The sequence below is a fragment of the Netta rufina genome (genome assembly GCF_964035555.1).
Source record: "Netta rufina genome assembly, chromosome: 1".
In the NCBI taxonomy this organism is placed as follows: Eukaryota; Metazoa; Chordata; class Aves; order Anseriformes; family Anatidae; genus Netta; species Netta rufina.
In genome coordinates, this window is record NC_140123.1 from 70595036 (window position 1) to 70618262 (window position 23227).

Genomic DNA, 23227 nt, shown 5'->3' on the forward strand with positions numbered 1-23227 from the left:
AAAAAATATATGGGCTGAGCACTATAGTTGTGTTTCTTTAGTCAATGGTGTTTGTTTTTTTTTCCTTGTTGTCATTAGAAAATAAAATATTGTCTTGACATTTAAAGTGATGTACATACTACACCAAATCAAATGCAAAGAAAATAATGTCACTGATTTAGGGAAGTGTCAGAAGACTGTTTCTGTGTTTGGATACACAGTATTGCCCAAGAACAGGCTATTCTGGCAAGCAAGTCAGTCAGCTCTGTGGCATGCATGTAGTATGTGGGCACTCGCACGTGGGTCAGGAATGTGACCAGTTCACAGATCTCAGTGTCCGGAAAACATGATACAGATATTGCATAACTTGGATCCTGGCACTTGCCATCACTGCCAAATCTGCCCATTCTTGTTCTTAAGAATTGCCCTTTTCTGCAGCTAAGGGTCCTGAAGATCTCAGCAGATCAGATCCACTAAAAGCCTATTTTTACCCAACTCATAATAACACAGTTGGAATTAAGCCAAGTTGGATTCACTTCCTCGCTCACCAGTCCAAGAGAATTCCATAACATAACCTTGGTAGTAAAGAACAGTAAGCAGTACACTTAAATAGCTTGCAGGCAAAGACAGGTCTAGATCATTTCAGCAATGCTCAGGGAACAGGCCTGCATGACAGAGAAGTTGGTGGCGGCAGGGGGAAGAAGTTATTTCAGTCATTTTGGACTTGAGCCTGTTACCTGTTCTCAAAAGAAATGAAGAGCAAAAACGTTTAGTTTTGACTGAAAAAACAGGCCCAATATACGATGAGGAATCCAAGTTGCCAGCATTAAGCTACTGAATGCACCTTGGGTAAGAAACAGAGAAGAGATGAAGAAAGAGTTGAAGGTGCTTTGCACAAAAAGCTGTAGGACAGAATGAGGACCGTACTCCTAGGGGAGCTGAACATGACCAAAAACAACAGGAAAACCCAGAGGAGCCATTGCAGGGCAACACGTATCTGTACCCACGTCAGCACCTCTTGTATGACAAAAGCAGGGGAAAGGCAGACAGGAGACCACCAAAATCCATACGGACATTATTCTTCAATTATTATTCATTATGTGACCCCCTCTTTTTTCTTGGAGCTATGGTAGAGGTAGAACCTAATGCTAAAAAATGGCTTGTGCTCTGGTAGCAGAGAAACTGTGACTTTGGGCAGCGAGGGTAGCAAACCAAACACTTCAGATGTGTTTTTTCCCCCTCATGTGTTTTTTGTTTGTTTTATAAAAAGAACATAGCTGCAAGTTTAAGTACTACTGAAGAAACTGAGGCCCTGATCCAGGGCCTTAACTTCAACAATCTTGGGTGAACATGTTAATAGATATAGAGTAGATTGCATTTGCACTTCCTGCCTTGACTTTCCAGCCTGTAGCATAGGGCCACACTCAACAGCTAATGAAAAATGTTCTCCATCCCTAATTAGGGTTGACAAAACACATATTGCATCAGGTGCTTCTGATGTCAGCTAAGCAGCTTAGGTATTTGTGTCTGAAGTACAGAGAAACATAACTGTCCTACGTTTTACACTTTGGAAAAGATCCCAGAACCATTAGGATTTGAAACTGAAAATGTTGAAATAAATACACTCAAATATTTGCCAGCAATAGCAATAAACTCCTTTTTTATGCTTCTCTGAAGCTAATATATGGGAAAGGCAAGTAAGAAATCAACATATTAAGTACTAGGTATCACCAAGTTATCCAAGTTATTTTTTCTCTGTTTCATGTGCACATATGTAAAAACTGAGTATGCTGTACTTATATTTAGTTAATGCAGCTTAACAAGCATTCTCAACAGGAAACCACTCACCAACTTCAGTTATGTTGTGCTAAGGAAAAGATTAATTTTGTGTTCATGAAGCTCTGTAAAAAATCATTAGGAGGATGGTCACCCACTGGACTTTTGGAAGCCCAAGAGATCTGTGTGTTCTGAACAGACTCCTTCTCAGAGAGGGAGAGAGCAATTTGGGAGCAGCAAATGCCCTGACAACTTAATAAGTCCAAACTCCAGAGAAAAATTAAAGCTGGTATGGAAACAGAATCTTCCCATTTAAGCTCCTTAAGTCTGAAGAATATGTCTGGGACTAAGCACATAAACACACCGCTCTAACATAGATGAATGTGGTTTGAGGGGTTTAAAGGTTAAAAGTGTTTAGAGATAAAAATCAACTTCATGAAGTATTTGCCAAGTTACATACACTGCTGTGCAGAGATGAAAAAACAGTAATGGTCAGGCTAAAATATTGCAGCAATACTCAGTTACCCACATGAAAGTCTATCCCAGAGTTAAGGCTAATTCACTTACACCATCACGTCTGCCAGATACTCTCCTCCTTTGGCATACTCCCGCTGAACAGTGCGAATAAGCTCCCTGCAAGATTCCCAGTAGATGCAGCAAAGCTGTGCCTTCCGTGCTGTGCCACACTCGTGCCTTGAGGCTTTGTGCTCTGGCAGTCAAGCGAAACCAGCCCAAGTGCCTGCTTCCACCCCGTGGGGCACATCCCTCCTGACCAGCCAAGGAGCTCTCTACTTTTGCCAGTTCAAACTCCATTAAGTCCAACTTCTAAAGACTACTTAGAGTCACTTAAATAGCAAAGCTAAGAGCCGGCTGGAATAAATTGGTGTTTCAGGCCAAGAATAACAAGTTCAAATACAGTATCCACTAGCAAATATAAATATAGCATGAATTTTATTCCCTGTTTCTCAGCCACACACAGACAAGCAGGTACCTAACTAGGTCTTTGATTACTGCTGTTATACAAAACAAGCCAACCCAGATCATTTTCAAACATGTCCTGATGAAGCCTCTACAAGTAACTAATCTCCAAACATCTATATACTTTTAAAAATACTTAACAGTACAGAAGAGTTTGCAATTCACCCACAGAAACAACCAGGTCCTGAGACTGCAATAACAGCTATTATTTATTTTTATGACTTTGGGGTTCTTCCTTGGTATTCAGGTAATGCAAGGACATGACCTGCAGCGTCAGCAGAGTCCTGGATGGAGGAAGTATTCAGCTCCGTAGCAGAAGACTTGTATGTGCAGCCAAGTCTGCAAAGCAAGTTCTCCAGCCACAGAAAAGGGTGGATGCTGGGGCCGAATCCTATCAGTTTGCTCATGAAGAGGGCAAATTAAGGAAGAACATTCATGTTGTCTCATGGATAAGGGGAAGGAGAGAGACCAACACCCAACCAGTATGCACAGTGAAGACTGACATGAAAGGAAGAACAAATAGGAGGGATCACGCAGCAGTAGAACAGCTGAGATGTATATGACACTTTAAATGCAGGCCCCCTTTCACTACTGAAAGACTTGATTATAAAGTGCTAAGAAGTGGGGGGAATAACAATTATCTCACCAAATCAGTGTGGAAAGAGGTAATATCCATCTTACTGGATTTAAAGAATACAAATCAAAAGCTATCCATACCCTTGCAGGACACAATACTTTTATCAAGTCTCATGCTTGCAGGACATCCAACTGCACAGGACACTTTAACCAAAGGTAGCCACCGATGTTAGGAGTCACAGGTGCACACATCACACAGTGACACAGTGCCAGCACCCTGAAGACTGTCATCTCATGCACAGACAAGTTAATTGCACTTTGGGACACACTTACACTGTGCTCTTTTGTTTCTACGCTTTTTATTTTGTGTTAAGAATAGTCCACCCACCTTCGTAAGGAAAGAGCAGAAGAACAACTAAAGAAACTACTGAGGAGAATCGCTCCAGAGCTTTTTCAGCAGGGGACACGTCACAAAACCTGTGAGCTGTGACAGCGGCAGGCAGGGAGAAGCAGCGCAGGCCACAGCAGGGCTTCCCTGTGAGCCCTCGTGTGGGGCAGCCATGTTGGGCCCATGGGGCGCTGCCAGGCCGGGTCCCTCAGTCTTCCTCCATGCCTTGCCCACATGCTCACAGCTGTATCAAGAGGAATTTGGAACTTAAACCCTGCCTTTGAAACCGAATGTGAAATGCCAAAGCCAGGAAGAAAGCACACCCCTCCCTCGGCCAGGAGCACAGTTCACCTTCCTCCAGGCTAATTGAAGGGGAGCCTCCAACTCTCTCGCCCTGATAAAAACCAACTCCCTCGCCATAGCTTTCAGGGGCCTTTAGGCACTTCTAAACTGAAGTGAATTGTCTGATTTCAGGGCATGATAAAAAGCAGTGTATTGTATTTTTGTTTTTGTGTTTGTTTTTTTTTTAATCATTTCCCTTTTATTCCTTCACACTCTGTTAATTGCAGGCTGAAGTGCTTTTTAATAGGAGGGAAAAAAGCAGTACTTTTGAGCTAAATCACCCATCTTCCGTAGACACAGAAGAGATCTGATCTGCTGAGAACAACTGTGTATTTTTACAGCACTAGTGGAAGTGTTCAAGATAAATACCCTTCTAAAAAATAATTGCTTGTATCGCACTCCTTTCAATATAGATACCACTTAGTCTAAAGCAGGGGGAGAAAGGCTACATTCAGTCTTAAATGGGGATGAAGTATTAATCCTAAATCACAAATAAGAGCACTCTAAAACTTTTTTTCTTTTTTTCTTCAATCTGCAAGCTGCTGTTTCTGGCTGTCAGAGTGAAAGTAACAGCCCTGAGTGAGATACTGAGGCTGTCTCCGAGGAACAGTTCAGCAGTTCAGTGCAGGACTCACAGCAGTCAGCAAGAAAAACACATCCACAGCACGCAGCAAGCTTCAAAGGGCTAGATAGGAACTGCAACACCTGCAGGAAGTGTCCTTAGCGTCCATAGCTCTGAATCTTACCTATTTGTGTTATTATTTTGGATGGCTGACTTGCAGTTCCTGCTTCAGATTTCTGGTTCCTAGATCACCTCTTGCAGGCAACGGATACTATCACCTCTATCTAAATAACAAAGATGCTTAGTTGCTCAGATAGTAGGGTTGGGGTGGAAATATCTCCCTATCAGAAGGGAGGGAAAGGTTTCACACACACTTTAAGGTGTTGTCTTGAACTGCTACATAGAATAGGTTTGGAAGGGAAAGCCAATGTCCATTAGGAAGGAAGGGGGCAAAAGACTTACTATGCACCTGCAATGCGAGGTTTGTGGCGACACAAGCAGGAACATAGCTAGCTGAATCAAGACATCTGTCGGAGACTCTAGCCTTCCCATCGCTGCTCTCAGAGCCATCTCTGTACGCTGCAGGAATCCATCACAGCTTGGAGGCAAGGCCAGGCCCCCCACAGAAGTGAGAGCTCGGGCCCTATCGAGTCAGAGGCGAGGTGTCAGCTTGTTTCCAGTTGCACCAGCTCTGCCAACAGCAGGAGCCAGGAGCACATGCAGCAGAAACCTTCAGCTCCCACCTCTGTCAGTGTGCCCGACACAGTCACTTAGGAAGGAGTTTTGTAGGTCGCACTCCTGTACTCAAATGCTGCCCAGGACTGGCTGTACAAATGAACCTGTAGCACTTCTGAAAGCACCCTGCTGCGCACCTAATTGCTTTGCATGACAGTGACTTCAGTGTTATGATGCTCTGGTTTTTCCTTAGCACAAAAGGTGAGAAAGAAATGTAAGAGATGCTGCAACAGAGTCCACAACAAAAATGACTTCAATCCAGCACAATATTAAAAAAAAAATTAAAAAAAATCAGGTAAAACAGTGTCAAAATTGATCATTCTATTTTGAATAAGGTAATATTGTATTGCAAAATCCAGAAATGAGATTGTGATGGTTGCTATTCAGATTTTTGATAGCATGACCTAGGAAATATTTCCTATTATCTTTTTGTTATCCATAAAGAAAACACACAACTTAACAAAGGGAAAGGAAACAGCTGAAAACCCAGACCTGTTCTGTCCCAACCACCTTCTCCCAAAAACACGGAGTCCAATTCCTAAGTAGAGAAGCACTGAGGTAGGGATACCATCAGCACCCAAGAAGCATTCGGGGGTATCCCTGTAGGGCTTGACAGCTTTTATACACTCCCTCATCATCCCCTTTTCAGTCTTATCTGCAGTAAGGGCTGAGGGTACTGGAATAGCTGCAGGCATCTCTAGGGGAATTCAGCCCTTGTGTTGTTTTGGGGAAATTCCTTGGACAACCTGTTGAGAGCCATTTCTGTTGCAAGGTGGCAAAGAAACCAGAAATTAACAAAAAAAAATCTGAAATGGACTAATGAAAATCTCAAGCTAGGTAATGTGTAACATGCTGTAGAAGAATATCACCGTCTAATAACAAAGCTGTGCACTAGACATTGGGTTACCTGCCCTCAGTTCAGCACACTCTTACCAAGAAGACCATTCACTGTACAGACACACACGAGCACAAGACAAGCACGTGTGAGAGCTCTGCAGCATTACTAGCACTTGTTTACAGCAACTTTCTAATTCAGATGAGAATTGAAGTATATGCAGAGGGAACACTTTCCTTCCTACCACGACAGTTTGATGTTGTAGAGCAGCACTAGCTTCAAAAGCCAGTTACATTACCAAAAGGCTGCTCAGACAGAGGAAATCCGGGGTTGTCATTTCTCTCCTCATAAATCTGGGGTTGGCATTTCTCTCCTCTCCTACAAGTGATCAGAAAGGTATTTTGACACTGATTTGATAGTGCATTGAGAAGCTAAGATTAACAAAAAAGAACTAATTTATATTAATTGCTATTGAAAACACTTAAAAAAAAAAAAAAAAAAAAAATCACCCTACTGTCCTGAGGACTATAACTGAATTGTATCCCAGAGACACTTCAGAAATATTTAGGCCACCCAGCTATCCCACCTGAAAAGCAGAGTTAAAATAGAGGTAGGTTAATGGCAGAGATACAACGTTTCTGAAATCTCTCACAAGACAAAGATTTTTACAACTATGTAGGCAGAGCCCACAAAGTAAGCTTAGAAACAAGATTTGCGGTACAACTGAAGTGTCCAGAGCACCCAAAGGATGGAGCAAGACTCATTTTGAAAGTTTGCAACTCAGTGATTTAGAAAGAACATGCAGGCTGCCAAAGAGAAGATAACGCTCTTGAAATTGAGTGCTTGGAGTTTTGCTCCTAAATCTAATAGTGAAATGCTCACATAAAAGTGGTTTATTAAACATCAACTCTGCCATTATTTTGACAGCCACAGAGATGCATCAGGTCCTCTCTTGCATGTCTCCAGCCTAGAATTGTAACAGATAACACTGCAGCGAGATGAGACAAGGACAGGCTTTCTGTACTTACTCTCCAGATACAAGAACCTCATCTAAAACTGAGTATTTCAGAACAAATTTAGTATTTTTTATCCTGAACATTAACCTCACCTCTCATTTCTGATTTACAAAGAGTAACAGAAGTTTCCAGTGACTCATCATACATTGTTTTTCTTAGTACTCGAGTCCAGTTTGGCTTTCATTTCCACCTGCAGGGAGTGCAGCTTTGAATAGAAGAGCCTAACAAATGATCCGGCTACCTAGGCTTGCTCCCTGCGTCACACAGGGCCAGACTTTGATGGAATTGTTCGGGCAGCGTGACCTTTCGGAGTAACGTGGCTGATAAAGGAGAGCGGCACGCAACAAAGGCAGCAGTGGTGAAAACCAGGGCAGGCAGCCAGGCCGCGGCACCACGAGGTGCGGCCCACAGGTGGCTCGGACCTGCGCTGCAGTCAGGGAGGCCCCAGCTTCAGCTGGGACCCGTGCTGACGTGCTCTCCTCTGGCATCCTGTGTTTCCTTAAAGCCCAGGAGGGCTCCCAGGAGGAGCCAAGGCAGCCCCGCACCACCAAGCCCCTTCAGGAAGGGCACAGCTCTGGGCACTGTGCCCTCAGGACTCAAGAGGCACAATGCAAGCGTCACAGCCACCACCACAAGTTGGCCTGCACCTCATTTCCTTCATTGCCCTCAATCTACTTTTTTTTCCCCCTCCTCCTCCCTCTAATTGCTCTGTAATGACTCTCATTAGCAATACCATTGGTGGAGCAGCTGCAGAAGAGCAGCACTCCCTGTTAAAGTGTGAAGACCAGGCTTCAACCCTATTCACAAGCCTCTTCTGGAACCACCTGGGCACAGACACCGTGCAGTGCCATGGTGCAGAACCAGTCAGCACTGCACCTGAACCTGCAGCTCTTGGTGAAAACTAATTTAAGACATCCAAAAGATCTCTTTCCCTTTCACATACGCAGCTGTCAGAGCTAGCACGTGCACCTGAGCTCTGTGACTTTCATATTTCTTGATCTTATTTCTAAGACTTTAAGCTGTGCACCACACAAGAAAGCAGCACTGTAAGTCATTAAGCAGTCGTGTAAACTTCAGGTTATTTTACATCTTAACAGACACTTCCAGGAGGCCATTTAGCACATCAGAATAATAGACAGGAAAACAGTGACTGTCCCTGAAGAGATGGTGACAGCACAGGAAACAAGAAACATGGCAAGACTCTGTTATGGTCCCAATGGCTTCTGAACCAAAGCAGCTCACATGGTGAAGTTCCACAACACCCTGCAAATCTGGACAGGGCAGGAGCCTTTGCTCTGCTGAGGGCTGGGTAACTGTTAGACTACCACACTAAAACTGACCGGCATGACAGATGCCTCCTACTCAACAGGAAAGGCGCTACTTAAAGCCCAGAAGAAGTGCAAACTTCAGCAGCACCAGCAGCATTTGGGCCACAGGCCCTTTCAGCTGGATAAAGCGCGTGCTTTCTGTATCAGAAACGCGATCAGATCAGCAGCCAAAACATGGCGAAAGTAGAACAGGATGTGCTTGTAGCTGGGTTCTGAGAAAAGATAAGTGAGAAATGCTGGTTAAAGGTCTGGCTGCAGGCAGCTTCTGCTCTCGCCGCCCACCACCTCAAGCCGCTGTCATGCCACCTGATTCCTGCTGTGCTCGAGGAAAGAGGTCGGATGGCACGCTGATGTGCGGCTAGACCAGAAATAAGAAGAGCTCCATCCCCTTTTCCTAAAGAAAGGAAGAAGCAAGCAAGCGTCAGCACCTCCAGCTCTAACTACCTCAAACGCATCATGCTGCCAGGTTTTCATCTACTGCAATCACCCCAAGATTCAGTCACTGGAACCAACCATTTCAGAGGGCTTTTAGGTGCAACAAGACCAGTTTTTCTGGGTCATTGTCTCCACGATAAAAAGTAATCGGCATTTAACTGCCAGCCTACTTTTCTCCTGTACTTGAAAGCCTTTTACTCACCGCTAAAAGCCACTGTTAAAGAAATGGAATGCAAAACGGTACAGGAGCTGTCGACTGGAGCTTAAAACCCTGTGAAAGTTACCTACATCAATACCATGCTGATCAATACATCTTCGAGAGCACCTAGACACCTGTTATCATAATCAGAACTGCTTCATGCCAGGTGCTTCTGCTTTTAGGACTACAAACTTCGGTTAGAATATCGCCACACGATTTTATGTCAAACATTAAATGTGTCGTAAACATCCAGTTTGAGACGTGTGCATTTCTCAGATCCCAAGTTATCAGCAAAGCATAAACGTTTCTCTGCTTAACCACTGTCTGTTAAATAACAGAAAGAAGAGGAAAACACTCCCATGTGAAGAATAAAGCTTGGTTATCAGAAATGCAGCAGACAGTTACTATGATACTTACTACGTTTTTTTTTTTTTCTTTGCTCTAAAGGAAGTCTACAAAACATTTAAACGAAGCCAGGCCTCAGCAGAGCTTCACAGGCACCGAAGGCTAACAGCGTAAAACAGAACTGCACTTGCTGAGTATGTTTCCTCAGACATTTGCTGTGACGTGGCAAGAGTCATTTTGCTTGGGAGGTAGGAAAGTGTGTGTTTTGGGGTACCAGAGGGGTTCATTGGGATGTTTCCCCAAGATATTCACCGTCTATGAAAACAAAAAGATCTAGGTGAGGGAGTGCCAAGAACATGCGGCAGCTCGAGCCAATCATTATTTTGGCAGTGTTGCCTATGGTGCAGAAAGGGCCATAGCATGGCACTTTTTCCACCACACAATTTCACCATTTGTACATCAAATCAGGAATCTAGTGCCCATTTCATGGATCAGCAACTGCAAGCTATCGTAAACTAATTTGAGTTTAACGAGAGGCAGAAGCTCTGTGGGTGAACAATTTCTTGTTGCCACCACAGCTCATCAAAATGCAAACGCCCTTGATGCCCTGTTATTCGTATTGCACACATCAGCACGCCCATGTACGCAGAATTTCTACCATACAGCCAACCACCTAGAGCACTGTAATGGTCTTAAAGCAGTTTCTGAAGGTGACAGCACCAGGGTGATATTTAAATAACGTCCTCAATGCAACCTTACTCTGTCACTTCCAATCAGCATTCGTACAGTTAATCTACCACCTCCCGGGCGCTATTCAACTGTTAAGGATTACGATATGTTAAGGATTACGATGCTCGTGCATAATTTACTTGTATGCCCGGTCTTTAATTTGCCAGTTTTCAACAAGGAGCATATGTGGAATACACAGCAATGCAGCAAAGATATCAGTGACTAAGAGCAAAGTGGGGTGGTTTGAGAGATGCTTCAGCAGAGGAAAATTCCACTGCTTGGCAAGCAACCACGTCCATCCTGAGAGCAGTAGTACTCGGCGGGGAGAACCCCTTCCCTGCTGCATTTCTCACCCGTGGCATCCCAACCCGCAGCGGGCAGGTGTTTCGCACTGCTCAGCGGGAACACCAACTAAGAAATCAGAAAGGCCCGCAGCGCTAGGGCAGGACAAATCAGTTTCCAAATGGGTGACCGCTTCTCCTCGGGACCGTCACGTCCCCTGTAGTGCCCGAATCCCGATTGCATAAGTTCGCAGCAGGGCGCTACGCCCCAGCACGGGCTCACCTGCAGCTCCCTGCACCAGTGGCTCGTGGAAACAGCCGGGAGCCCGGCTTACCCCAACCACCAGCGCCACGGGAAGCGGGCGAGGACACGCACAGGCTCTGTGCAGGCACTCACTGCCACTTTCCTGGCGCTCCCTGGGAGCAGGAGCAGACAAAGCCACCCCAGCACTGCACGCATTGAACAGGATGGGTTCAGGACGAGCTGGGGGCGCTTTGCAGGCTACCTGCTTTGCGATGCAGGCAGGACCCGCACCCTGCTACAAGCAGCCCCCCAAGCCCAGCCCAGCCCAGCTCACCGTAGATCATGGCCAGGCCGGTCTCGTGGAGGAAGCGGACACGGCGGTGCTTGAAGAGCCAGATGGTGAGGATGGTGAGGGTGAGCAGCAGGATGAAGGTGAGCAGGCTCACGCTGTCCTGCCGGTGGCTCTCCTCCGCCTCCTGCTCGGTGGCGAGCTCCTCCATGGCGCTGCTGCTACCACCACCAGCACCACCACCACCAGCAGCAGCAGCAGCGCCGGGCTCGGCCGCCTGCAGCCCGCCGGCCCCCAGCAGGAGGAAGAGGAGGAGGAGGAAGAGCGGCGGCAGCGACATGGCCGCGGCTGCCCGGGCCCCGAGCCGGGGGAGGCGGCCCCAGCCCCGGCCCCAGCCCCAGCCCCGGCCCGGCACAGAGCGAGGCGCCGGCCCCCGGCCCCTGACAGGCGGCGGCCGCGGGGCGGAGCCGGGGCGGCTCCTGGGCCGCAGGGGCGGGCAGCGAGGGCCGTGGGGGGAAAGGTGGGGCCGGTGGGGCCAAAATCTCAACTTTCTGCCCCGACTCGGTGCTGTGACGAGAGGCAGGGGCTGGCCGTGTCTGGGAAGGAGGGGGGAAATGGGGCGGCGCGGCTCGCTGCGCCTGCAGGGGCTGGGCTCGCTGCTCGGGGGGAAAGGCAGCTGAAAAGGCTGTGGAGACGTCCAGCTGGCTGTACAGCAGGTGCCCCAGGGGCAGTGCTGCCCTCTGCCTCAATGTTAATGCACAGCTGGTCCTCTGGGTGTGCTCTGGGGTTTTCAAGAGTCTGCCCCAAACTTTCCTGCGAGTGGACTCGGGATTGCCTCTTACCTCATACACTTTCATTCATAGGAGTCCCTTCTAGAAACTTTTCAAGATGGTAACTATGTACATTCACATCTTTATTTACACATAGTCCCTTTAAACATGCCATTTATACAAGCTCCTCAGCAACCTTCAAAACCTGGTACAGTTATCTGTAAAGGTTGTTTTGTACTGCAGTGAAAGTGTTCCTCGAGGAGATGAAAAATGCTCATTTGCCTTAAAGACCTAGCTCTTAAACCTACATGAACCATGAAAAATTGCCGCCTTCAGACTGTCTCATGTTAAATCTCACATTCAGGTTAGTGTTTCTTTTACAAAGATAGCGTTGTACCTCCAAATCTTCAGGACTTAACAACCTATAGGCCTCACAGCAGCCTACAGGTGTGCAATACGGTGCTAGGTATGTGTAATGCTGATAAAGTTGGAAAATAAAAAATAAATAAATAATGTAAAATAAAAAATAAAAAGCTATACGACCATAGTAACAGAATCATTAAGGTTGGAAAAGCCCTCCAAGATCATCCGGTCCAACCATCCTCCTGCCACCAATATCACCCACTAAATCATGTCCCTAAGCACCACATCCAACCTTTTTGGCTCTCTTCTGTTTTGTTCTTTGCTGTGCACTGTGTTGTGCCAAGTAAAGTCAGTCCCTGAGTGTATGGTGGGTCTTAAGAAAGCAATTTACATCTATGCTTTATCTACCTCATCTACCTCGTAGATGAGCTGCAGTCAGCATCTTAAATTGCATTCTGCAAAATCTTCCATCAGTAATTTGTATTTTATCTTCCAGCATTCCTGCAGGTCAGATGCATTATGCCTCCTGCTCTCCAGGCAACAGTGAGTAATATCAAGGCAATTCTTTCAATGCTGAAGTGTAATAGCCTGGACTTACTCTTTTTTTTTTTTTTTTCTTTCAGATGAACTATTGTTTGTGGAGGAAAACATTATCTATAGTTTGGCATGTCGGTTACCATAAGCACAACTTTTAAATGTCCACACTCAAATTTATGTGTTTTGACTGCTGCATTGCCCTTGTAGCCTCTGCCCAGGTATCCCCTCATCCTAGGGACACCTCCACTAAAATCAGCACCTCAGTGGGCACTGTCCCAAAATATTTTTATTGCACATAAATTTTATTTTTGCCACTGTTGTGCATAAAATCCAGTAAAACTCATCCTTGTGTTGGACAATGGGGACGTGACTAAATCACATACACAAATTGGTGACAAGAATATGATCATTTCCATCTGTTTAGGAGTTCAGTCAACTTTTAATAGCGATGTAATTAAGGTCTCCTCCGTTCTGTGCATTGTCTAATAGGTTGTTGCCAGGAAATTTGATGCACATATTCCCACATGTGGTATATGTGGCTCCTACAGACCAAAGTTTGTTGTTCTTACACTCATGGATTGGTATGATGGTGCCTGAATAGTTCATCTGATTTAAACAGGATCATTTGGTGAGTATAGCATCAAATAAAATAAAGGTATCAGCCTTAGCTTGTCTGCGTAGCACCGTGAACCAGGATTTACAGCATCCTTCTGTGAGAGCTGTGTTCATACACCTCAGTACCTTACAGCAATGTCTCTAGTGGACTGCTGTGGTGGTTTTAGTCCATTAGGAACATCAGCAACATCACCTCTAGGTAAGCTTCATCACCACAGTAATCCTGTGGTTGCAGCTGTGCTCCAGACTTTTTGGCAGGTCTCTGCCTGCCTTCCCATGCCATTCTGCACTAAACCTTTGCGTTCTCTGTAAGTGGCACCTGCATGTTACCTCTGTTTCAAGGCCACCGCATACATTGTAACCTATTCACTTAGCAAAACTATCTTTGTTCTATCCCTGCTTTCTTCCTACTTGCCATATTTTTATCTGGTTCCATGCAGAGGCCTTAGATTTGATTGCTGTCTGAGAGGCCCTGCTCGAGGCAGAAACAATGACATGCAAGGTGATGGCCAGGTGGGATCACAACAGAGGCATCAAGGTCATAACACAAAAGCTATGAGATGGCAGTAGACAAAATCTAATCATTCTACTGAGTTCAGCCATAGCTGGAGGGATGCAGGAGGATTTTTGGTATTAAATACTAATAAACAGGTGCATTTACACACAGTCACAGTGACTCACACGATTGATACGGATCAGCCTGCTCCCTTCCTTTTGCCAGGCGGTCTTCTCTCATTGACAAGTTCATGTTGCCAGAAGCACCATCAAGTTGTCCATTCAGCAGTTTTATGATTTCCTTTGTTATGTAAGCCATTGTTACCATGTGAAACGACACACACTTCTTGTTTATTCTTATTCCCAGAACTGAATAATATTATGTTAGGCAAATGCCAAGTGTTATTTTCACCCCTCGCTCTGTCTCTGAGTTCTTGGTGTTAGCATTGTTCGCTCCTCATCAGTAACACCGAAGAGCTTCTACCCTCTGTCCAGACCTTTTTTTGTGTTGTTCAGCTCTGCTTTCAGTAGCTCTTTGTGTTGCTGAAAACAGCATTTTGAGATTTTCACTGATCTAACATGCCCTTATTGGACTGATTCTGAGAGAGAAATGCCTCACAATCGCTTATGCTTACAACAAACTGGAAAATCAAACTAATCCTCTTCTCAATATGTGGTGTCTTTGTACAACTTCCCTTGCATGCTCAAATTTTCTACCACATTAATCCAGAACACAGCAGCAAGTTGATTAGTATTCAGAATAACCTTGCAGCAGCTAGCACAGTCCTTATCACCTTCCTTTCTTTCTCCTTTCTTCCCACCTAAGTTTAAACCTCCCATCACCATGCTTTCAAAATGGCAACCCATCCTGAGCCTATTGCCAGCTTCTGACAGTGGCCGGATTGCCTTGTGGGCTGCCCACCTGTGTCAGCATTAAAACATCCCCACACCCTGGGATCTCAGAAAATGTGCCTTGTTGCCAACATCACCTAAAAGACAACTAAGTGTTCTGCAGCAAAATCCCGAAGAATGTGTCATATTTTGACTCAAAAAGGAACTTGTTTGAATCTCCATTTTGTTGGAGGTGCTAACAATTGTGACACATTTGTCTATTAGTACCAGTTTTGCAGAGGTGTTGTATATCAGAGAAAATGTCAAAACTGCCACTTTTCATTGTGCAAATGCAGAAATCAACATTACCCTTTCCAACAGACAAAAGTGTAGAAAGAGTAAAAGCTCTTTCGTGACACTTGCAGGGTGCAGGAGTTGTTCCTTGCTATACAGCCATATCTTGGCTTTTAGGGCATGGTACATTTTAAAAGTGTCAGAGAGGAATAAGAGTAGGAATTTTATCCAAAGAGGAGGGCTTTGTCATGGCCCTCACATCCAAATATGATGCTTTCCCCTTCTAGCTGTTCATGAGACAAGGAAGTGCCATTCTAGTAGGAACTAAGCAGGTTTCCCCTTATTCTTCGTAAGAAGGTAGTTCATTACTCTTTGCAGGTGCACGTCATGGTGATGACTCTCAGTCCTATAATTGCTTGAAGTAGCAAAGTGATCACTGGTCTGTTCTCATCACTCCCCATCACGTCCCCATAAATACTTAAACAAGCAAATATACTGGTGCCAGGGCTCACCTTGTGCCAGAAGAGCCTGAAAAAGTTCTGGAGAATAGCAGGCAAGCCTTGCCTGAGGCAATTTGACCTCCTCTCATGCAAAATTAATCTTGTCTAGCCCTGTGAGGAGTTATTTGACCATCGAAACTACAAACATGCAAGTGGATGCTCTATTCTGTCAACAGCCTGTTGGCCACTACTGGAAACACTACCTATGGACGATTTCCTCAGGCAGGGTTCTCAAGTGCAAAGGGTGAAAGACTGGGTACAGTGTTGTGGCATTCAAGCTTGGTAGAAAATATTTCTGTTCTGGATTTGTACAATCATGCCAAATCTTTTGACAAAGCTCTTTTTCTGTTCTCTTCTTGGTAGAGAAACAGAATGCCAAAACTATGTTTGATTAAATCTTGATTACACTCAATACGTTATGCCCGTAGGCATCGGATAGGCTAGAAAGTGGATCTTTGTGAGTAAAAATATGGTAAGTATCTTGGCTTCATCTGAATTAGGCAGCTAGACATATCAAATATGAATTAGGCATGGCTAGGCATATGGAAGAAAAAGGATAGATCTGTTTTAGGAAGCTATACCTGAATGTATTTATTTTTACTCTTGTTCTGGAAAAATCAGGAGACTTCTGATTTCTTCTCCAGGAAAACAGGCTCTTCTATAAACATTCGATCCTAAAACATCCCTTGAGAAATGTGCTTGAGTGATAAATGGCTCTATCGTGCTGCACACTGTGCTCTGCAATTTTGAAAGCCCAGTAGTTTGGCAAGTAAGTCTAACTTGCTTGCCATATTTCCTTAGGCTCTCCTGATGCTGAAAGTGATGAATTATTAACAATATACTAATACAGCCAATTTGTGTAATCTGAACAACCTCCTACATAGATAATAAATTGCTTACTAGCAGAGTGTCAGCTAACTGGCCGGTAATCACAGAGGGGCTGAGGCTGTGGGGGCCCTCTGGAGGCCACCAGGCCCCAGCCCTGCCCCAGCAGGGCCACCCAGCGCAGGCTGCCCAGGCCCATCTCCAGGCGACTTTTGGAGATCCCCAAGGAGGAGACCCCACAGCCTCTCTGGGCAGCCTGTGCCAGGGCTCCTCACCCGCACAGCACAGGAGTGCTCCTGGGGCTCAGGGGGAGCCTCCTGGGGGACTGGTTGTGCCCAGGGCCTCTGCTCCTGGCACTGGGCACCATTGAAAAGAGCCTGGCTCCATCTTCTTTAATGCCCCCCTTCACATATTTATACTAATTCATGAGATTATTAATGTATGACACGATGTTTATCAATGATGAGATTATGAATGTAACATCTACCTTAGTAACAATACTTGTCTCCAGAGTTTCCCAGACTGGCAAAAGTCTATGTGAACGGCCCTCCAAGAGGACGAGAACAACTTCATTGTAAATTTTGATTGCTGTGGAAAATAAACAGCTAGCTGATTGTTACTGATCTCATTTCACAGGGTTGGACAAATTGTGTAGGAAATCTGGAGATATTTTTCGAAAGGCTATGTAATTCACCACAACATGGGGAAACCTGAGTGAAGGAGGCAGAAAAGGCTGCCTAGCTGAAAGAGATTCAGCCGTAAGTGCAGAATGAGGTCAGGTAATGCCGATACTGGGAGCTGGTTCTTTCTTCCAAGAATAAGCAAACTCAGGCTGGTGAGGACAAAACTTGCCATTGGGCAAGTTGCAGTGCCTCATGGACCCTGGCTAGTAACAATGGGAAGCTCTAAGGGAAAGCATTCTGGCTCCAACAGTTGATCCCTCTCACAACAGCTCTGCATCTGCCAGATTAATGATTACAGTGGGGCCAGGCCACATTGTGGCAGAGCATGAAGTCTGACAGCTCACAAGCATGCCTATTCAAGAAGGAGCTGGATGGGGATGATATGGAAAGGGGTGCTTATCTGGTTGACTGTTAGGCTGCTGGCCAAAGGCAAAGAGGAGAAAGACTCCAAAAGGCTTGAAATCAAAAGACCGGGAGTAGTTGTCACCTGCTTCAAGATTATCTCAAGCTGTGCCCCCAAGATAGGAAAATCCAAGGCAGATATGCTAGCAGAATCAGGGTCATAGTAGTCGGGTCAGGCACAAGTCACTACCTGCACTATTGTAACGAAGGGTTTCTTAATATACTGGACTGCCTTCCCCTGTGTGTTTGTTATTTTCGTGGGGAGCATATTTCATTCTATAAAGAAGGCCTTTCATGCTGCTATTATTTGCATATTCCCCATTCCTCATCCTTCTCTAATTGTGTGCTATTGATGATAAATTCCAAGTTTGGGCAATAGATTAGGCAGGATGATTTATTGTGGCCTGGTTATAATGTCCATACAAAAGCAGGGACATCTAGCAGGCCAAAGCAGTGTCTGCAAACACCATCTACAAATACATCGACTAAATGGGGAGTATTAGAGCATTTTTTTCAAAAGCAGCTTAGATAGTAAGTACATTGCATGACCTCTAGTGGTATTAAGCCCAAGTGCTGTCACAGTCACTCGCAGCAATCTGATATAAGTGGGGAAAAGCCACACTTACAGAGGCACTACGTGTAAGTTTATTCTGATGTATCCTGCCTTACTGTCAGGCTTACACAGGCCCAAATGTTGTCCCACGGCCAGGATAGGATTGAGAAAAGATTTTAATTCAGCAGAAATGCCAAACACTCAGCAGAGCAAATGTCTTGCAGCGATGCTTTTGTTGTCAACTAATTACACACAGTCATCGATCTTCCCTTCTGTTGTCTTCATGTGGAGAAATAAGAAACCAGCAACACCAGTGCAAGAAGGAATGGCAATGAGTACCTGGAGGTAAAGCTTCCAGCATCTTCTCTGCAGTGATTCAGGAGGCTAAGGGCAGGTGTCGTTCTTTTTTAACACTGGCAGAAGAATAATGTTCTATTTCCCCTGGTTTTATGGGTCCTATCGGGGTCCTGTTCCCTCAAGGAAGAAAAGCAGGACTTCCACTTGGAGGGTCCAAAGTCCCTACAGCAAAAGCAGAAGGTCAGGAATGGCTCCCTGCCTGGGATATGGACATTGGCAGCAGGGAGAGGTAGGACCAGGGCTGCCAGAAAGAAGCCACTGGCACAAAGATAAGTTGGAAATGGAAGCAAACGTGGCAGCAGAAATCAGTGAACATGACCGTGTGATTAAGAAACCACACTTTCTTATGGGACTGCCAGGAGAAGATCAACCTTTTCAGAGGCAGTAGCTGGCGCAGTCTCGGCAGGGCAGCGAGCAGACTGCGGGACGCCCGAGACAGGCAAGTTATGGTCTGCAGAGTGCTGGGCCAGTTCCCGTGGCTTTCCTTCTCATCCTTCATATTCTGCAGCCTCTGAGTCACGGTGAACGTGCACTGAGTCAGTCGCCAACAGCCCCTCAGCAGAAGGTGTCCCGGTGCTCTGCCACGGCTGGGAGAAATGCAGACACCTCAGCGAGGTGCAGGTGCACGTTTTGGAAGATGTGGGGTGTTTTATTTGCACTTCAGTTTGGTGTCACTCCCCTTCTGGGGCTTGGAGCCTTTCTCTTGTGCACTGCTATTACATTCAGGGCAATTGGCTGTTTGATTGATGTTTTCTAATTATTTGCTTGTTATTTTCTGTGATTTGTTGTGTAGTTCTTTGGTGTGCAAATAGCTATGAAATAGAGAGAGGAACTTCAAAGCAAATTGTTTTTAAAGGAAATAATTTTAAATAGGAGACGTACAAAATTGATCACGGACCAGTTTAATTCAGAAAATTAACATCGTGTTTGCCTTATCTTACAAAACTATTCAAACTCTTTTCATTTGCCTAAATAAAACTTTTAATGGACTTGTTTCAAAGTACAATACAGGGTTATTTACTTAGCATATTTATCGCTCTCTATATATATCACCTTCATAATTAACAAGCAAGTGTAATTTAGCCAGTTGTTTGAAGCTCAGTTGTTACAGCAAGCACCTCTTTAATGTGTGTGAGCTGGTTGGGCTCAGCTGCTTTTCAGATGTAAGCTCCTGCTGGCAGGGACTGTAGATTCATTTATGTACAGCACCTGTAACATACGGGGTACTGCTAGAAATAAGGAACAATAAGCAGTTCTGCATAAAAGCGTGGTTCACCTGAAACAGCTTCAGACAGCTGAACTTTGATGCCTAAGTCTGTGTTCCTCACCCTACTTTGGCTTTATAGTCAACACAGAAAGATGGGTAGTTGAGACGGGTCACATTAACTACCCCAAAAATTGCCTATCCGAGGAGATGAAGTTGCCATCAGCAAAGTTTTCCTCCACTGATTTTATTATAAGGAGATTGCTTTGGATGACAAACTCAGACTGACTTGCATGTCTACCTGGTAGACCTTGGGCCAAGGAAACCTACCCATGGGTCTAGTTTGATAGCAGAGGAACCCAGTTAAGTACTGCAATCTCCAAAAGAAAGGTGCTTTTTGGTAGTTCATCCGTACTGAAAACATGCAATCTCTTACACACATAGAGAAGGGACAAATTTTTCCTCAACTGAGGCAAAACAGAGACAATTAATAGACTGGGTCCCAAAGTGAGCCATTCTTATTGGTTACTCTTTTATTTATTCGGCCTTTCCCCATGCCTCTCTCATTTACAATTTTTTACAGAAGTTATTGCAGTTTGAATGACTTCTGAATGCCTAGAAAGAGAGGGGCAGAAATTCAGCAAAACAGCAGAGGGTTGAATGAAGGGAGACTTCATCTGCATTAACTCAAAGACATTTTCCATGTCCCCCTTGCTGTGCACCAAGTTCTCGTGACATGCCTGTGCTTCCCTTCTTCTGACCTTTAAGCCAAGAGCCATCAGCCTATGCTATTTGTAGGTTACACAGAGTGTGCATACCCCTGTAAATGGTCACAAAATTCCTTTTGGATTTCACTTTACAGTATTAAAATCTGTGTTTCTACCTCTCTGAACTGAAGGGAAGGTCTTTCCACTTCAGATTTGTCTATTGTGTACCTCACTCTGGTGAGTGAGTCTGTTTTGCAAGAGAACATATGTTTCATATCACCTTGATTCTTCCTGATATGACCATTTTAATTTACTGATTTCTGTACGGGACATTCTTGCTCCTTCAGTGCAAATTACATGATTTGAAAACCAGGCTTAGTGCAACAACCCTTCCTAATACACAAGCAAGCTTTAGTTTAGACTCTTGCAGTTAATAATTACTTTGCTATTTTCCTTCCACCTGCTGTCTGCAGAATCCCTTGCTATTTCGTGCTATCAACAGCTTAACTAATTTACTCCTCGGAGCCTCGCAGTGACGTCGCAGTATTTCCAAAAACAGCGTCTGGAATGTTTATTGCACATTCTGCTGACAGACAGGAAGGGAAGAAAAGGCAAAACAAACGGAATCCTGTATTTGATGACTTTAACAGCAGGATTTTTTTACAGTTAACACGGAGTATTAAAATGTGTAGTTTAGATCTGATTCACTGGCTCAGTATGGTGCTGATGAGGTTTGATAAAAACCTTGACCTGATCCCCTAAAGCATGTGGGGAGTGTTCAGGGATACAGATCCTGTGTAATTCCCTAAAGTTAACGTAGGCAGAGTCGAGCACACCTACAGCCCTTGAGTACCTTTTGCCAGGATTGCACCATGGTTGCAGATAAGTGATGTCTCGTACATTTTTGTTGGAGATCCCACTTTTCTCACGTTTTGCCAGTCTCCCTGGGAACATCAGCCAGCCACTGTTCTCACCCACAAAGACAATGGGCACCATAGATAAAGCCACCCCATAAAATTAACTGCTTGAAATGGGAAGAGCATCTATAGGCCGTGCAATAATGTAAAAGAAGACGTCAGCTAGACAAATTTTAATGAACCGTGCAAAAGCAAATGAACGTGTTGGTACCTCTAAACACCCGCCTTTGATGGTCTGCTGCAGCAGAATTAGGAGAATGAGTGTGTACACCAGGCCTCAGCAATCCCTCTCCTGTGCCATAGCAGCAGCTTGAAACTACAGTGAAATAGGGTTGATATGATGTCAGACAGCAAACAACACCCCCAAACCTCCAAAAAAAAACAGAACAAACAAACAAACAAAAACCAACCCAGGACCACAAATAGGACTTCTATCCTTCTACAGTTAAAATGTTATCTTAAATGATAACATCACAGAACCATGGAATAGCCTAGACAAGAAAAGACCTCAAAGATCATCAGGTCCTACTTTTTTTGGGGGAAAAGGGAGCCTAGATGAGACTATGGAGCACCTTGTCCAATCACACCCTGAACACCTCCAGTGATGGGGACTTTACCACATCTGCAGGGAGGTTATTCCTGTGATTGCTTGTCCTCACTGTACAAAACAACAACAACAACAAAAAGAAACAAACAACAATCTTATTATTAAATTAAGGTGAAACCTCTCCCATTGCCCCTTGTCTTGTCCATGTGTCTCCTTGTGAAGAGCGAGCCTCTGTCCTCCTCGTAAAGCTGCCCCTTATGCTGTGACGAGGTTGCCCCTGAGCCTTCTCTCATCCAGGATGAAAAAAAAAATATATTAAGTGGTAAAAGCAAGCAACCCTTACTCAGTTTATTTCTGGCTTTTGTTTTCTGCATTAGGACTGTGGCAGAGTGAAACTTCCCAGGAGCCTCCCTTTGGAGCAGTGCTCCACAGAGCACCCCTAAGATTAGGAGCTGGAGACCAGGATAAAGCACACAGAGAAGCAGCCGGAGACTGATGCTGGCGAATGATCTTGTCATTTTTAACTAGGACGCAGAGGGCACTGGTGCACCTAGAACTAAAAAAGTCCCTGACATAAGCCTAGGGAAGAAAGCAAGGGCGGCTGGGCTATGCTTCAGCAAGCTGTTAAAGCTCATCTTAATTTTAATCGTGTGCCCAGCTTTTTGCTCTTGCTTAAATCCCACTGCAATCTGTAGGTTTTGGCGTGTGCATACATGCCTTGCTGAATCAGCACTGCAGCTTGTTATCTGAATTGCTGCCCTATTAGCCAGAAACCACACAAGGCACTCTCCATAAACTTTATTGTCGTTACATCGCATCTGCACGTAGCATTACACTGAAGAGCCTTGCCTGCCTCAGCGAGGTGCTCAGCTGGAGCACAGGCTCCTCTGGCGTCTCGGTTGGGCAACTCCCAGGTTGTGGCGGCTGGCTTCTTATCACAAAAAAGGATCTAGGATCTCGGCTCTTGTGTAACAGCTGTGAAACTGCAACTGCTAAACAAGAATATGCTTTACAGACGAAAACTTCATTTTGCTCTGTTTGAGAAAGTGCAGTCAAAACATAAGCAGCCCTGAAGCGGACTGTGACCCCTCTCAGCTGCAGAGTTTCTGCCACAGAAACAGCTTGCAGCAAAATTCAGATTAATGTGTTCTCTGTGTCATACATTATGCTGTCCTAATATTAGGATGCATACTTTGACTGTGTAGGATATATTAAATGATGGCCTTACTTACACATGATTCTTTCATTTTGGCCAACAGTATTTAATCTATGGCTTTTAAATTTGGGGGGCTACTTAGATTTTCAGTTAAAAAAAAAAAAAAACAAAAAAAAACTTCTGAAATGACTTGTAGTTCTGTGAAGTGTCTCTTAAGAGTGATATTAAATAGCATACTCCTTGTTTTTGTCTAATGTACTGCACACAACTCTGCTCATCTTTGTCCCAAACACCAGCACTAGAAAAAGGGTTGTGGACAGGGTGTAATTGCTTACCAGGAAGTTAATTTAGGTTGGGAATATCAGAAAGGTTATTTCTGAAAAAACAAGTTAGCAAAAATGAACTGTTCAGTTTTGCTATTTGTGCTTTTCCTC

General features: G+C 44.8%; 1 protein-coding gene across 2 annotated transcripts in view; it reads right to left on the minus strand.

Moving 5' to 3' along the window:
- Positions 1 to 11444, minus strand: part of SLC9A7 (solute carrier family 9 member A7) — a 62588-nt gene extending 51144 nt beyond the window's left edge. For both annotated transcript variants that reach the window (XM_084295324.1, XM_084295323.1), the window contains exon 1: positions 11083 to 11444. In XM_084295324.1, coding sequence (XP_084151450.1) covers positions 11083 to 11377 — 295 coding nt within the window. In that variant the 5' untranslated portion in view covers positions 11378 to 11444. The remainder of the gene's footprint in view (positions 1 to 11082) is intronic.
- Positions 11445 to 23227: the final 11783 nt, after the last annotated feature.